We start from the raw sequence: 15739 nt of genomic DNA on the forward strand, positions 1-15739 counted from the left end.
TACCACCTACCAGCCTTTTGTTTTTGTTCACAAGAGTACCTTGTTTGATATACATTTTCAAAACAATAAGTAAAATCACACCGACAATTCAAAAGGTACCAATCCTGGATCCATAAAATGTCGGGTTCATTTCAGATCTCACAAAGATGATTTGCATTGTTTATTTTATGAAGAATAATTTTTTAACCTACCTTGTGAAACATTATTCCAATTGGATATTGATAACGATAAGTGTTTGATCGATTCGTTCAATTTGTTGGGTCTACAAACGGAAGTTCAATTCTTCCTGACACCATTAATTTGTTTTCCTCTTTCCAAAAACTCTTCTCCCCTTTCTCTCTCTGCATAAATTTTACTCCTTCAGTCTCTTTTTAAGAATTTCACTTCGTAAATTTAACTTTTTTTTGGGGACGTCATCATTACACTCTAAAAGTTATAATTTTTCTTATTTATCTTTTATGTAGACAGTATCATTATGTTTTTACTCACTAACTTTTCAAAATAGAATATGCTTTTAGGGAAAAAAATGAAAAATGTATCAACTTTTACCTACTAATTTTACAAAATGAACACTTATTAAGAGAGAACTCAAAATAGAATACCGAACTCTAAAAAAATGACGAAGTGAGTAACTAATTGGAAATAAACATGATTCATTTGGCATTAATTTTTTTTCACAAGTTTAGTATTTTTACTACATCGGATTATGATGGTATTAATAAACATATAAATTGAATTCACAAATACGTCCGTCGGTTTATAGACATATGAATAAATAACGAATTACAATTCTTTCCTTTTTTTATACTTAGCGTAAAAGAGAGATTCTCATTTCACGGCATCCCTTTAAACTTGGTGGTTCCTCTTCTTAGAGATTTGAATTTATGCTACTTGTTATGGGAGAACGTGGGATTCAGCAACTCCCCCTCTTAGATATTTGAATTTATGATGCTTGTCAGGAGAAAAAGCATGATGTAGTGATTTTCCTGAGTTCAATTGATGTCACCCCATATCCAAATTCTGGCTCCGCCACTGCTTCCTTTTCTTCCATTTTCCTTTTTTTGTCCTCCGATCGCATTGCTCGCCGACCACCTTGTCCTCTCCATTTCTTTTCATGTCCATAATCTCATGTTTTTCTAACAACATTTCAGATGTTTGAACCCCCACAAAACAAGAATTTGTATGCACTAGACTGTATGGCTGATTGCACGCACTTCCTAATTTGACACTTGAATACATCATGCAATCTCAAAAAGCATAGGAATTTAAATACCCTCGAACTTGCTATAGCAAGCATGAGTATACACTCAAGTTTTTTGTGGTAAATCTCAGAAAAAATTGACTCGAGAATGAAATGGAGGTTGCACTTCCGGTTGGGTTCTGTCGGAGAAGAGAAATTTGCCGGCAATGGCAGGCAGACAGATTTGCGACAAACGGGAGAGAGAACCGGAACAGCAGAGCACAACAGCATTAACAAATGAATTTCAACTCGAGTACGTGAGAACACCAACGAGGAGAGCTGCTATAGAATGGGTAACAGAGCAGCTTCATCTCTTGGAACTGGAAATGCAGATCACTTTAAGGTGCTACAGTATCACCAATCCATGATACTTCCGCAATTTATTTATCCAATCGCCGAAACTACAATCTTCTAAAATTTGAAATCTAATCCATAGTCTAATCCCGAACTGATATTTGCAACTTTTGGAGAGGTCAAGGTGTCAATCCTTGCCAAAAGCTTAATTATTTCTTCCTTGAATGGGAGTTGTTATTTTTGGATGGGAGTAATTTAATGGCTATCAGTTGAGCTTAGTATGATTGTAGGCTTATGTCCCATTTGATAATTCAAATACTTGTATTCTACCACCGCATGTAATAAAAAAGTACAAAAAAACACCCCGTCAACCAATTATTCCGGAACATGGATACTCATCCCTCTCCATCTAAAGGAAGTCCAGAGATAATCCTTCCCTTCTAATCTTTCCTTTATCTCAATTCTCACCTTACAAATACTCCTGTTGAAAAGTAATCGTTAAGCCGAATCTCAAGTCCAAAGTCATTGAAGCAATCTTATTGGAAGATGACGAGTGGCCCCATGGCCCAATCTTGAGCTGGACAGGCTTTGGACCGAACTTAGTTCGACTACCTGTGGTCATACATGATCCAATATAGTCATTACTGCTTCCTTTCCAGGCGTCCTCGACTCCTATGTATTGTACCAGGTCCTTAGATCAAATAACATGAGATGGTAAATGAAAATCATTTACCTGAGAAGAATTTCAGATTTAGAATGCCAGAAACGTATCAAAAATAGCAAACTACAAGTCTAGGGAAGTGGAGTACAGACATATCGGATCTGTAAGTCTCGTCAATCTTCAAGCACATAGCGATTCCTCCTTGCACCAAATGCGAATCTCTGCACAACAGGCCCAAAACAGAATGATTAATAACTGCATGTAAATCTTAGAAAAACAGAGTAGGCTTTTATGTTTCCCACTTAACCGAGAATATCTGTGAGTATGCTTTCAAGCCAGTAAGGAAACGAATGTATGTGGGCTTCATTGATCCATTGGCAGGAATGGATCTTATGCTTGGGACAAGGGACTCTGCAACCTGCAATTCGCTCATATTCAGATCTGCAATACAAAACAGAGTACTAACAAAAACAAGAATGTCTTCCCCTTGACACGTGGGCGAGCGTGCACATGCACCCATGCCTACACACACATAAACCCTACGACACATGCATTGGGTCCAATTATGTAACCAAACTTGTCATGTGACTTTTTGGTAAAACATTGTATTCATTATTAATGTAACATGTTAATAAACTAGAGGGGCAATTCAAATTCATAATTGTCTAAAAAGGGTAAAGCTTATATATCCTGTATGAATATGTATTCATTGTTAATGTATCATGTTGATAAACTACAGTGGCAATTCAAATTCACATAGATAATTGAATAAAAAGGGTAAAGTTTATATATCCTGTATGAATGTGGTCTTCAAATTTATTGCTTTTAGCTTTTTCCTATCTCCAATTCATTTGAGCACACATACATGACCAAATCAGCAGCCAATCATAGTTAGGTGTTGCATGTATGTCGTCCATCTGGATTTCTAGAATATGAGTTGCTTATCCACAAAAGCTTACCATATTATTTACTTGAACATCAAAATCCATAATCCTTGTATTAAGATGACCAGGAGAGAGTGAGCAACTACTGAAACAAGCACTTAAAACTCAAATAAGAGGAATTCAAAAGGCTGTCTCTACATCATAACTTTAACACTACACAGAAAAACAAAACCTTACCACTTCTGCCGGTTCTGCCAGAACATTAATAAAAAACTTGGCCTGAAATAATTGAAAAGTTTCACTTGCCTGTTCCATGAGAAGAATTCAACAAAACTATGAGGTACACATTCTACCTGCTTGGTGTTAGCTCCAGACATCAGAAGATCAGTTGTTACCATTCCTGGCTGCAGAGACAATAGTGGGCAAATGAAAACAAGAACCAAACCAAACTGAGCCTTGTGTCCCAATCAATTGGGGGGACAAATGAAAACAAGAAAACCTAACAAATATGTGCGTGAGCAGGAAAAGGGCATTATACAGACCAATCATTCTACAACCACAAACCCACTCAAATTCACATTGGGTCCCACACACACTACACCTCCAGTGTGTGTGGGACACACCAAAAAATGTGTGTGTGTAAAGTTTTTGCGGTTATATAATAATTGTTATACAGACTGACCCCGAGAGTTAGGTTTTTTTTTTATCTCTTTCTTTCTTTTGTTGTTTCATTAATGCCGTCACAGGCATCGTACACCCTCATCAGAAACTAAGACAGTAAATTTACTGTTAATGCTGGTATTGTTTTCCAATGAATTAAGAGTTAGCATTATAGCATCCATTTAGAAAGTATGACACAATATTCCCTTGCTCTCGTACTATAGAAGTATGAACAGTTCATTGTGAATGTTTGTAAAGCTGCTACAATCAGCTTAAAAGCCGAACTTTCTAATGATAATTCATCTCATAAAACGGTCGAAGGAGGCATAATTCCCAAGCATCAATCACAGGAAAACCTACTTGCACTATCCATGACATACATGTTAGTCTTAGAGCCAGAGTAATTTTAAATAACTCCATATATGTGCCAGTATATGTCCTTTCTTCCTGTGCCATTTTAGGTTGTCATAAACTAAAAAAAGGAAATGTCAATAAAAATTCCGAAAGGGGTATTTTATAGAAGCTTTAGTAGCAGTTACACCCAGACCTAAAAAGAAAGGACCAGAGGCTACGGCACAGCTGAGGAAGACCAAACTCAAGAGACAAATGCATGTAAAAGCATGCAACATATGACATTGCAGAAAATGAAGAAGCTCATCCATTGTTGTATAGTAACTGCATCTTAAATCAAACTATTCCAGGAAGCAGACCATCCCATAGAATCTTTCAAAAGCTGTTCTTCTAAAAAATCAATATAAATGTATTTTAAAAGAATAAAACCAACAAAACGAATATTTTTATTAGTCAATCTCAAAACTTTAAATATTCTTAGACTCGCCAAAAAATATTTTAAACCTCACCGATAGAATCCGAGAGATAATACATCTTCAAATAGTACGTCAAAATTGCATTATGGAACATGGTGCCAAGACAGCATAGTTGGAAAGTTCTAGAAAGTACAAATTAAAGGTTCAGGTATGGCAGAGCTAACTAAAGTCAAGAGGCACATTAACTTGAAAAAAAAACATTGCTAAACTGAAGTATAACATACCGACAGGTTATGGACTATGACATTTTTAATATCTTGCATTTGCAACTCTGCCTGTAGAAAGAACGAATAACAATTCTATAACTGATACCAAAATCATAGTGAACTATAATATAATCCATAACCCCAGAAAAGAGAAATGAATGTGCTTGTGAAATGGCCAAATAAGTACAAACTAAAAAGTGGTATTCAGATCAAGAGAACCAAAGTACAACATAAAATCAGGAAAGAGGAAGACAATGGAAAACATTGACAATTTCCAGAGCGTGGTAGCATTTATAGCGCTTTTTTGGAAACCAATGTAGTTGTCTTGGAAAAACCTCCCTAGACCACCATTGAGATACAACACAACCATCTTTAGCAAAAGGGTAAGCAATATGACCTCACATGATGGTTGTTTTTTAAGAGTCATCACAAATTATAGGACCGTGAATTCCCTGTGGGGCAACATTTTGGTCGGTTGCCCTTGTCGTGCATGGTCCTTCTACAGCCTATTACAAGTGGTAGAACTGGAATGCAAACAAGGTGGTGACATGTTTGCTAGTGTAGATAGGTGCTCATTACCAATTGTGTTATGTATGTGGGCAGTGGGCAAATAGCTTTTTCCTTAATCAACAAAAATACAACAACAATAACACAACCCCTCTAGTCCCCAATCATTGGGGGTATGGGAGGAAGAGGATTGGAGATGGACCTAACCTTTGGCATATGCACAAAGTGGCTACTCTAAGAATACCACTAAAACAGCGGCCCCCCTATACCTCCAAGAACAGAGGAGCTAAAGGGACATTTAACTGCGGAACCATGCCCCCAAATCAAAGCCGGAAGACATCGGAGAGGGTAGATCTAGAAACCAAAATCAATTTATGCGCATATACCTGTAGAGATTTTGTCAGGTGCACAACACTACGCTTAGTAGCCCCGTATGCAGCAAATCTGAAAAATGTAAGGACAACCACCACATAAAAATATAAACCAAAATTGCAAGTATCCTTGGGAAAGACTTTATTCAAGTTACCAGGTTTGCTTATTTGACCACTGTACATTATTAGAGCACCAACAAACAACTATATAATTGTGTGGACACTATATTTTATCGTGTTCACCAAGAAAGAAAATAAGAACTAAAAAGAAGAAGAATGAAGGAATAAAAAACACAAATAGCAGAAATTGATCAACCAAACAGTACAAGTACTGCCAGATTTTTCGACATCATATGCAGAGTTGGATGCTACTTGTATTTGTACCAAGTTCCAAAGGAATCATGAAACTTAAACACTTCAACATTATATATTACAAACATATTCTGGTGGGCAATGTTAGACCTTTCTGGTAGTGGCAGTCATTCTAGCAGAATTGGAGTAACAATTGCTAACAAAGCACTGCTCATAACTTATAGAGCTACACATTACAGTAATAGGTGCAGCTGGTGACAAGCACAAAATGCCTTTAAAACAAATGACCATTCCTCTCAAGAACCAAACAACCAGACCAAGTGGAAAATCTTTTTTTTTCATTGCTGCCATTTTTTCCCAAATTCTTTTCCCAGTAACTGATCAAGCTTTCTCAATCAACATCGGGAACTTCTGCTTTCTTATACAGGAAGAGAAACAACATCTTTCCTGTTTATTTTTCAATACTAAATTCAAAGAGAATATGAACTGTATGAGGCCATTGTATTGTGAAATCTTATTCTACACCTCAATAAGGATCAGAATTGAACGCAACGAACAATTGATCTGTATGAAGCAGCATAAAGAGGACATAAAAATAGCAATCTTCATTTGACATGATGAACACATGACCAGGGATTTTAGGAGTGGATATAAGTTTTATGTAAATTGTGTTGGCATCGAACTTCATGCATACCATTAGCAACTGTATTAGGTGCTGTTATCCTTCTGCTGCAATTTTTTCTCTTTTCCAAGTTACCCTTCCAACCTTCTATAAGATTACCGTGGGTGATCATAATCTAATAAACATAATATCAAAAGCGGATGGAGATTGTGAAGATTGAATGTCATTGTGCCCCTTACTAATACCTTGCAGGGATACTCTTAACTGTTAGTCTTTCCATTGTTTCTTTACCTCGCAGGTTATTCACTGACCGTGAGACATTATACCTTCTTTACTAGATAGACTCCTCTGAACATGATCCATTATGGGCCTAGATAGAGTAGATATATTTGTACTACGGAACTTAGCCTAATGCACATGCAGAAACATTGTGTAGTTGATGCAGGGAAGCGTATGAAAACAAGAACAGACACGAGAACAAAACTCACAAACTCACAATATAGAGAAAGCTCTCTGTTTTCTTATTATTCAAAATCAACCGAATTGCCCTAAGGCTTACAATGCTTATTTATAGGCTACTAAGTTCAAGCTAATTAGGAAACAAATAACCAAAAGGCAATACTTGCCAATCAAGAAAAAGATCTAATTACCAAAAATAAAAATATAACTTATTCCTAATATTACTTGCCCAAACAAGCGGCATTGCAAAAGAAGTTTCCTATTAAAAGATACTCAAATAAAATATTCTCCTACTAGGAAATCAAATCAAATCTTTTCCCATATATGTGAAGATTTGGAGGACTCCTAGAAATTGTGGTTCTAGAATGATCGACCAAATAGTGGGCCTCAATCATGGGTCGCTCCTCCACTGGTACTCAAGTCCTTGGACTGTTTCGCTCAAACCGGCCCATATAATCAAGTGCGATCACTTCTGCATCAGTAGTACTTCGCATTTGCCTCTATTAACAGCCAGGCTTCCTCCTGTTTTTGCAGAGGACCATTTGGTTGAAGGTAACAATGACACCATTATGCTAAACCACTACACAACCGCATCAAGCAAATCATACTCTCTCTGTCCCAAATAGTTCATCCCATTTCGGTAGTAGTGGCCACATGGGATCAAAAGATAAATTATTTCCGTGACAAATTTTTCAAAATGTTTACACCATTTGAAAGTTCTAAACTGAGATCTTTTGAACGGTGCGACCTCGAATAATTGTTCGGGAAATACTTTATTTCTTGATCCAATTGTGGACAAGACTACCAAAATGGGCAACCAATTGGGGACAGGAAGTTATGCAGTTGAAGCTCATTTCTCAGTGGTTCCATTGAGGATCTTCAAGGGAGTAAGAAGGACATCATCATACTATCAAGTTCCATTGGTCAGGAAGGTTTGGAATACAAGAGAGACCAAACTGAACACGAAGATCCATCCCCTACAGGGTACAAGTTCCCCACCTAGTCTGCCCCCAGAAGCCCATTCAACTACATGAAAATAGAACTAGTATGACTGGTTGAATTTTTTTGCACTGTCCACAAAACCCCACTCAACAATAAAATAATCAAGCTAGTTGATGAGTTTGGTGCTGAAGGGAAAAAAACACACCTGGGGGTTGGTCTCCCATCTGAACCAGCTCCATCTATATTGAAGATATGACCCCCTCGTGGCTGGTTCAACATCATCTTTATTGCCTATATAAGAACCACTAATGATCATAGGCCAAGCAAATGCCCCAATATTCAGAACTTCAGGAAGTTTTTACCTCTCGACAACATATCATCAACCCAAGAGTGTTTGTAGTGACAACTTCACTGTAAAAAAATTGTCCAAAGCGTCTATTTTAAAAAAACAATGCACGAAATCAGTTAAAACAAAAAAGGAATACACAACAAAAGCTCACATAAGATCGTCATCTGAAGCTTCTGACAGTGGTTTATAGCTATAAGCATTTGATCCTGCATTATTAATCTGCATGATTCTCAAGATTACTTGGGACCGTAGCAAAGCTAGAATCACAACATATGAAATGGTTCAGAAGTTGAAAAATGAAAACAGTGAATAGATTAGATCAAACAAACAGATGACCAAGCCAATGCTAGAGTTTCTAGAAAGGGTGTAAACAAAATTACCCATATATCAATGTAATCCAGTGTTTCCTTCGCAAATGAAACTAAATTCTTTACATCATCCCCCTGTCTAACATCACATTTCGTCCCCTGTGGAAGGAAGAACAGAATCAGAAGGTTCAGAACTAAGGTAAGAGAAACAGATTGACTCATTGACCCTCCCGAAGGAAATTACCAGAGACAAAAAAAAGAGGAAAGAATGTCAAAATCAAAGAAGTGGCATCTTACAATGAAACCGCAAACAATAACTAACAGAAGATTAAGTCATGATGGAGGTACCCACACATGCAGCTCCCCAAATTCCCCTCTTAAGTTCTGAAGAGCAGATTCGACCCGTTCGGCTGCAAAAAAACCATTTCGTCAAATATTCCCCGCACTGTCAGTAACTCAATTTCTATTCTGATGCAGAACCTCAGCTAACAAGGTTGATATCACAACTGATGCAGTTAGGCCTCTAACATGTTCAATTTAAACTGCAGGGTTTTGGAGGGTATAAGTGATTTAATTGTTTAGGTGAATGAGCACTTCAAGGGGCAAACTAAAGAATAACTACATTATAAAGATCAATTAATTCCGTTAACTGAAAAAAGTTCTTGTTCCATCATAGAGAATGAATAAATCACACTCAAGCACCTTCATATCATACTAAAACACAAGAACTGCTTGTAAAGAAACACATGCACAGTCGCTTATAAAAAAATGCATGCACGGCTGATCTGGTGCATACATACTTTGGGAACTAATCTTTGGAACTTGGATTACCTGGTGCTATACTCGGAAAGCTTAGGGACCATTCTTTTCGGTCCTGTATCTTTTCAGATGAGAAAAGTTTCCCAAACCATTTCTTTTGTGGTTGTGGTCTTACAGCGATGAGCATATTAGCACCAATTATTTGATATGGACTTGAATAACACTACTTACAAGCATAAATGATCTCTCATCATCAATTACCTATTTGAAACATGGTACTGGTTACAGTAGAAGACATTTTGATGTAGGGATATCATGGTATTTGAAATTGGTTGATGGACTAGATTATCACTGAGTTGTTGAGAACATGCAGTTTGAGGAGGCTTCCGAAGAATGCTTGGGATCTCTTTTTACAAGTTTAATGATTCATGCATATAAAGCCTTTGGGGCGGGTTTTGACCTATGTAGCACGGACACAAACATGGACTCGGACACGGATACGGATACAGACACAGGATTTCCTAAAAAATGAGGACACGGACACAGAAAAAATAAATTATATAATATAATATAAATTGTATACCAGTGAAAAAATAGTTAGGTGTATAAGCTTGAAGCTTCAATATTTGTAAGCAAGCATCATATATACATTGTAAAACAAAATATTTGAAGCAATTTCACATTTACCCCCTCAAAGTTTTTTAAAAAATTGCATATTTAACTCTTGTCGTGTCCCCATACGTGTCCCTCATGTGTCCCTGCAGTGTCCCCTTAAAAAATTAATAAATGTTAGGATCATCACACACACGCACACGATTTACGAGTATAAAACAGTAAAGAATCAACACAGAGATATACATGGTTCCCCAAAACCGGGTATGTCCACGGGAGCGAGAGCGGCTGCTGTTCTTTTATTATCACAGTATGGAATAGGGTTTACAACATAAAGTATTTATAACTACTCTATTCTAACCCTAATCTGGTATTTGGTCTGTATCCCAAAAATACCCCTGTATGAACCGTACCGTACCGCGGGGGTCGTTGCCCCCCGCACCCCCCAATTACGGAATGCCTGGGCCGAAGAATCTACTTTCATTGGATCATTGGCAATGGGCCAGATGCCATCGCTCCACTCATTCCGCTCCAGCATCTGGCCTTCTTTCTAGAACCCCTTAGTATCTCTTCATACTTAACATATGAGCCATAGTTCTAACAATAAAATTTACAGGACAGGCCATGTGGCGTGTCCCATACATATTTTGCCGTGTCCCCTGCGTGTCCCCGTGGACACGCCGGCCTCTAGGAGTGTCAGTGCTACATAAGTTTTGACTCCCACCTGCACTGTATTAGGCCTAGTCCATATGGGGCTTCACCCTAGCTCAAATTGGGACCCTGCTTGCGGACGATGGAATTCGTCTCATCTACTAGTTAGTCCACCAAATACTCAGCTCTTAATAAAAAGTGCAGTCACTGGTGTAGAAATTGTTCTTGGCACATTGTCACACGCATATCTTCATTTCTTGGTAATGGATGTTGTGTTATCAGAAATTCAGAAAATGTCAATACCCTAGCAATTTGCGAATTGCACTGCATATTCCGGAATGTGGTACAACTTTGCTCCAAAATGGTGAATTGATCTATTCGACCTATCCCAAAGTTTTTCCTATCTATTTCATTAACAATTTATGCAGTGACTTAAAATCTAAAGAGGGAGGAGGTTTGGCAAGTTGAACGTCAGAAAATTAGACACAATGCTCTCGGAAATATGATTTGTTCCCGTGATTGCAAAATGAAACTATTTTATTGATCCTTTTTTGCTCGAAAGTAGTGTTCTTGTAATTTTGAAGTTACAGAAGTCTACCCTTCTGTACCACAACTTAATAAAGATGGCGAATTTCATTCTGTTTTTGGTCCTCATTACCAGACCAATGTGCGTTCCAGGGAACATAATAATGTACGCATCTTTTGAGTGATTGTATATAATGAAATTCTAGAGAGTAGAGATGGCATTTCTTTCATCTTAGACCAACGCTCAGAAATGACGTGCGTGTTCAATTTTTATCTTGGAACGGGTTGGACAAAAGCAGTCAAGGTATTTGTCCAAGTCACAGACCCCATGCAATTAAACTAATAAATGCCCCAAACTCCCAACTAATGTGAACATTTCAAAATCTCTGTACAAGATTAACATTTTGAGACACGTGTATCAAAAGGACTTACCAAAACTGGAAAGAAAAAGAAATCCACAACAAAAGAATTTGATCATGTCTGATAAGTCCTTACCTGATCTTGAACAAATTATGACATTGTCACCTGCTTTTAGAAACTCTTTAGCTAGTGCATACCCTATTCCTGAGTCAAGTGAAAAACGATTATACAACACTAGAAAAGCATAAACGAATGAAAAAAACAAGTTGCATACACGTGGTCAACTGTATAAAATAGAGGCAGACAGAGTGAGAGCTCATAAACAATGTTACTAGAAACCGCTAATACCCGTTCGGGAACATGGTACAATTTCATTCCAAGACGCTGAATTTAGAAATCCCCAAGTAACCCATAATTTTTCCCACCTTTTTTCATGAAAAACTAGAGAGAGCATAGTTTCATAAGACAATATGTAAACAAAAAAAAAAAATCTAATAATACTCCTACTAAGACAATATGTAAACAAAAAAATTCTAATAATACTCCTACTAAGGTGTTTTACAAGGATAAGAACATAAATAATTTGTTTTGTTAATCCGATTTGTCGTTTCAAAATACACTAGTATTACCATGTACAGAACCCTACCCTATTGGCTCAAATTTATGGCATATGGCATACCGAATTCCCATTCCCGTTACTCGTACCCGAACAATCCGCATTCTAGGTAACATATGCAAATGTAGACACACATTTTGAATTCAGAGAGAGAGAGGAGATTATTTTCTTAGCATGCTCATTACACTCTTGTGCTATCAAGTAAACGAGCATACCACTGAATCTAACTTAAACCGTACACGAACTGTGCATGTTATCCCCAACTCCTTCAGATTTTAGAAATCTTTAGCTAGTGCATTTCAGATTTTAGAAACTCTTTAGCTAGTGCATACCACTGTAATATTTCTTGGAAACCTAGCCGAACGGGGCGTAAATCAAGATGTAAGGAGAGAGAAAGAGAGACCTTTGGTAGAGCCAGTGATGAGTACGTTGTAAGGAGGAACCATAGGCTCTCTGCTCACCAACGACGACGACGGCGGCGACGAAGAAGAAGCAGCTTCAGAATTTGATGAAGCCGAAATGGCGGTAAGACGGAAGCGGCTGTTCAGGTGTAACGGTTTCCGGCTAGATGCATGTGATTGCCGACAGATACAAGTCGAGATTAAGTAGTCGTCGTTGCTTCTGGCGCTGCAAAGAGGAGAGAGTGACGGAGGAGAGAGAGAAGATGCAACGCTGGGTAGTATCGCCATATGCAGCAGGTAATGGATGGATAAAGCGAAGTTTTTTTTAGTTTTTCAATATCCACGACAATGGTTCACGGCCCCCCGCCAAGCGGGATGCCAAGCAGCATCAGTAAGTTTGTTTCGGCATGGGCGGTTCGGACTGAATTTGGACGCAGATAGATTTGAACCATCTATTTTTCTGTCAAGATCCAAGTCGTCGGTTTCCAAAATGAATGGCCGGATTGGGTCCTTGGCACCACTGTCAAGCACCCCTGTTTGACAGCATCTCTCAATCCGTAATAACAGCTACACCCTCTATTTGTTGATTTATTTTCAACATTCGGGTCATATTTTAAATTGTCTTTATATTGTAATTTATAATTGATTTCATGATTTTAAATTTTATGTAATAGAACTAATTAATATCTATCAAATAAGATTTATATTGCACATTTTTAGAGATTCGTTTTAAAAAAATATGTATAGTTTTGAAGGGTTGTGAAATAGTGGAAGTGGACAAACAGTTTTTAGATAAAGAAATTAATTTTTACATAATTAATTTTTATATATTTTTACCAAATTAAAAAATTATTTGACATCTTTAATATGATTTAAACAAACTTGAAAAATAAGTCTTTTTGTAATAAATCATATTTATAGGACGGAGAGTTTTATTTGTTTTATTACTGTGTAAATATTTTGTCAAGAAAAAGAAAAATAATGTTGCTATTTTTTTGCCGTTCTTTTTCATTGGCTCTTTGTGTATCTCATTTTCAACCAACTTATATCAACTACTAGACATTATTCTCCATTCTCCTTTACAATTCATTATTCTTCATTCAAAACTACCATTTACCATTCTCCATTCATCAGTGCCAATTTATACTTCTCTTAAAAGTCTAAAATTCATCTGTATCAATCTATCTATGTATGCTTCTTTTAAAAGTATGAACTATTTGTCGATTTTTCATATACCCAAATGACCCTTGGATTATTTCCTACACCCAATCACTTCAAAAGCTTGAAGGAAATGCCGCCTCCTTTCCTATTGCAACAGAACGGCACAACGAAAACAAAACTCATTGCAACGGCAACCTCATGGTAGCAAAACACGGTTGGACTCTCTCTCTCTCTCTCTCCAAGGTAATACAATTTCATTTCTAATCAAAGAAATTGTCAACTGCACTACTCCTAAGTACAAGAAATAAAGGACTAGAAAGGAAAAGTACAATGAAAGTAAAGATTGGTAAAAAGTGAAAGCCTTTGGATCGGACCTTTCTCTGGCTCTTAAGTCTGCTTTGAATTCGAACGTGAAACTTTTCCGTCTTCAAATTTGAAACTTCATTTCCAGATAAGGTAGTTACCGTCCAGATGTCTTCTTATCCGACATTCTCAACTTAACCACCTTTGTCTCGATCCCGACTTCATTTGTCCTTTCTTCAACCTTTGCCACATGCCTTGAATTGACCGTCATATTCTCGACATGATGTATTTCGGTAGAAAACTGCCTAGTGTCCTTAACTCGGCACAACTCTCTCGACTGTTAAGAATTTTGCTAAAACAAGGTGTAAACACACATGTGCTCCGGTGTCACTGGATAATTGTTTTTCCTATCTAGTTCTTTATTTTGGTTGCAGTTTCACGTAGAAATCATGTACTCAATCTCATGAATTTCCTCGGAAAAGAACGGCAAAAGAACCTGGGAAAAGGGGGCAGCAGTTCCCAGATGTTTTAGTACAAGCAATTTCACGACAAAAGGGTGACTGAAGAAATAAAAGGAAACAAGGCAATCAAACGTATATTTGCTTCCTTCCTGCAGTCAGTAAAATCTATAAATCAAAATTTTAGACTGGATCTACCTATTCCGAGAGTTAGAAATTTAGGCATCACAGAGTGGTTGATATACACAACCTAGCATCTGACCATTTGAGAAAAATAAATTCTCAATACACGTGTATGAACACATTACTCTACTCCGGTGTGAGAACCTATGCCTAACATGACGAACGAATCCCCTCATGACATGAAACAAGACAAATGGGTTGAACAGGTTCCGAATGAATAATGCCTAGAAGAATCACCAAGTAGGAGTACAACAGTTGCAAAAGGTGATCGCGTAATATGTGAATCTCAAGCATAAAAGCAAGTGATGGTAAACAACACTCTATTTGGAAGCACAGAGTGATCTCAAAAGCTACTGCTGCAGCATATGCCGGCACTTTCTGTTGCTCTTTCACGCCACTGAAAAACCTACTCCGCCAAATATCCATCTTACTCTTCTTTTTGGCGGGTTTGTGATGAATCCTCAACTTCATTTGGTTTCTGGCTTAGACTGGCCTTGGCACCAGCGAGAAATGCAGGATCCGGCTCATGTTTATCTGAAGGTTCCTTCATTGCCATACATATGTAGCATGCTATGACAATATTGACTGATATGATGGCAAGAAATCCGCTCAACAGCGTCATGGAATAGGAGGACAAATGGGTTGAACCTGTTCCATAATAATCACTTAAATGCAACAACAATGCCAACAGGTTCAAACCAAAAAATCAGTTCCACAGCTTTGGTATCAGAATTATACATGGACTGCAATCAAGTTCCGTACAGATTCAATGAAGCAAGAGCAATAGGCCTTTTCTAGAAAAATTACCAGAAAACGGAAATGATTTTTCCTTCTTCTTCTTCTTCTTTCTCATTTTTCTTTTATGATGAGTAGGGGAGAAGTAAATGAAATTACATACAAACTGTGGTGCGAATGAAGTGAGAGAATACATCTGATAGCCATTGTCCTTTAGGAGCACACTAATGAAGTTCAGCCAAACTCAAGTATCCATCTCAGTTCTTGCATGTAAACTTTTTGCAGATATTACATAATATCTGAATCCTTCCAAACATTATCACGGTGGCCTTC

General features: G+C 37.4%; 1 protein-coding gene across 8 annotated transcripts; it reads right to left on the reverse strand.

The window, feature by feature from the left end:
* Positions 1-1815: 1815 nt before the first annotated feature.
* LOC131324840 (chlorophyll(ide) b reductase NOL, chloroplastic) lies at positions 1816-12926 on the reverse strand. 8 transcript variants are annotated; one of them, XR_009199463.1, is made up of 15 exons: positions 12569-12924; positions 11685-11753; positions 8991-9052; positions 8715-8801; positions 8486-8553; positions 8348-8396; positions 8191-8276; positions 5666-5723; positions 4791-4841; positions 3433-3483; positions 3317-3358; positions 2503-2613; positions 2348-2416; positions 2147-2225; positions 1816-2015 (listed from the first exon to the last, which is right to left on the reverse strand). XR_009199463.1 is itself a non-coding variant. In XM_058356992.1 (14 exons), exons 1-13 carry the CDS (start codon positions 12852-12854, stop codon positions 2369-2371), a joined length of 1068 nt encoding a protein of 355 aa, XP_058212975.1. In that variant the 5' UTR covers positions 12855-12924; the 3' UTR covers positions 1816-2225; positions 2348-2368. The 8 variants fall into 8 exon arrangements, 5 of the variants coding, with proteins under 5 accessions (XP_058212975.1, XP_058212974.1, XP_058212977.1 ...); XR_009199462.1 differs by having other exon boundaries at positions 2147-2206; positions 12569-12923; XR_009199461.1 differs by having other exon boundaries at positions 2147-2416; positions 12569-12923.
* Positions 12927-15739: the final 2813 nt, after the last annotated feature.

This window comes from Rhododendron vialii, chromosome 4a (assembly GCF_030253575.1).
Source record: "Rhododendron vialii isolate Sample 1 chromosome 4a, ASM3025357v1".
Taxonomy (NCBI): domain Eukaryota; kingdom Viridiplantae; phylum Streptophyta; class Magnoliopsida; order Ericales; family Ericaceae; genus Rhododendron; species Rhododendron vialii.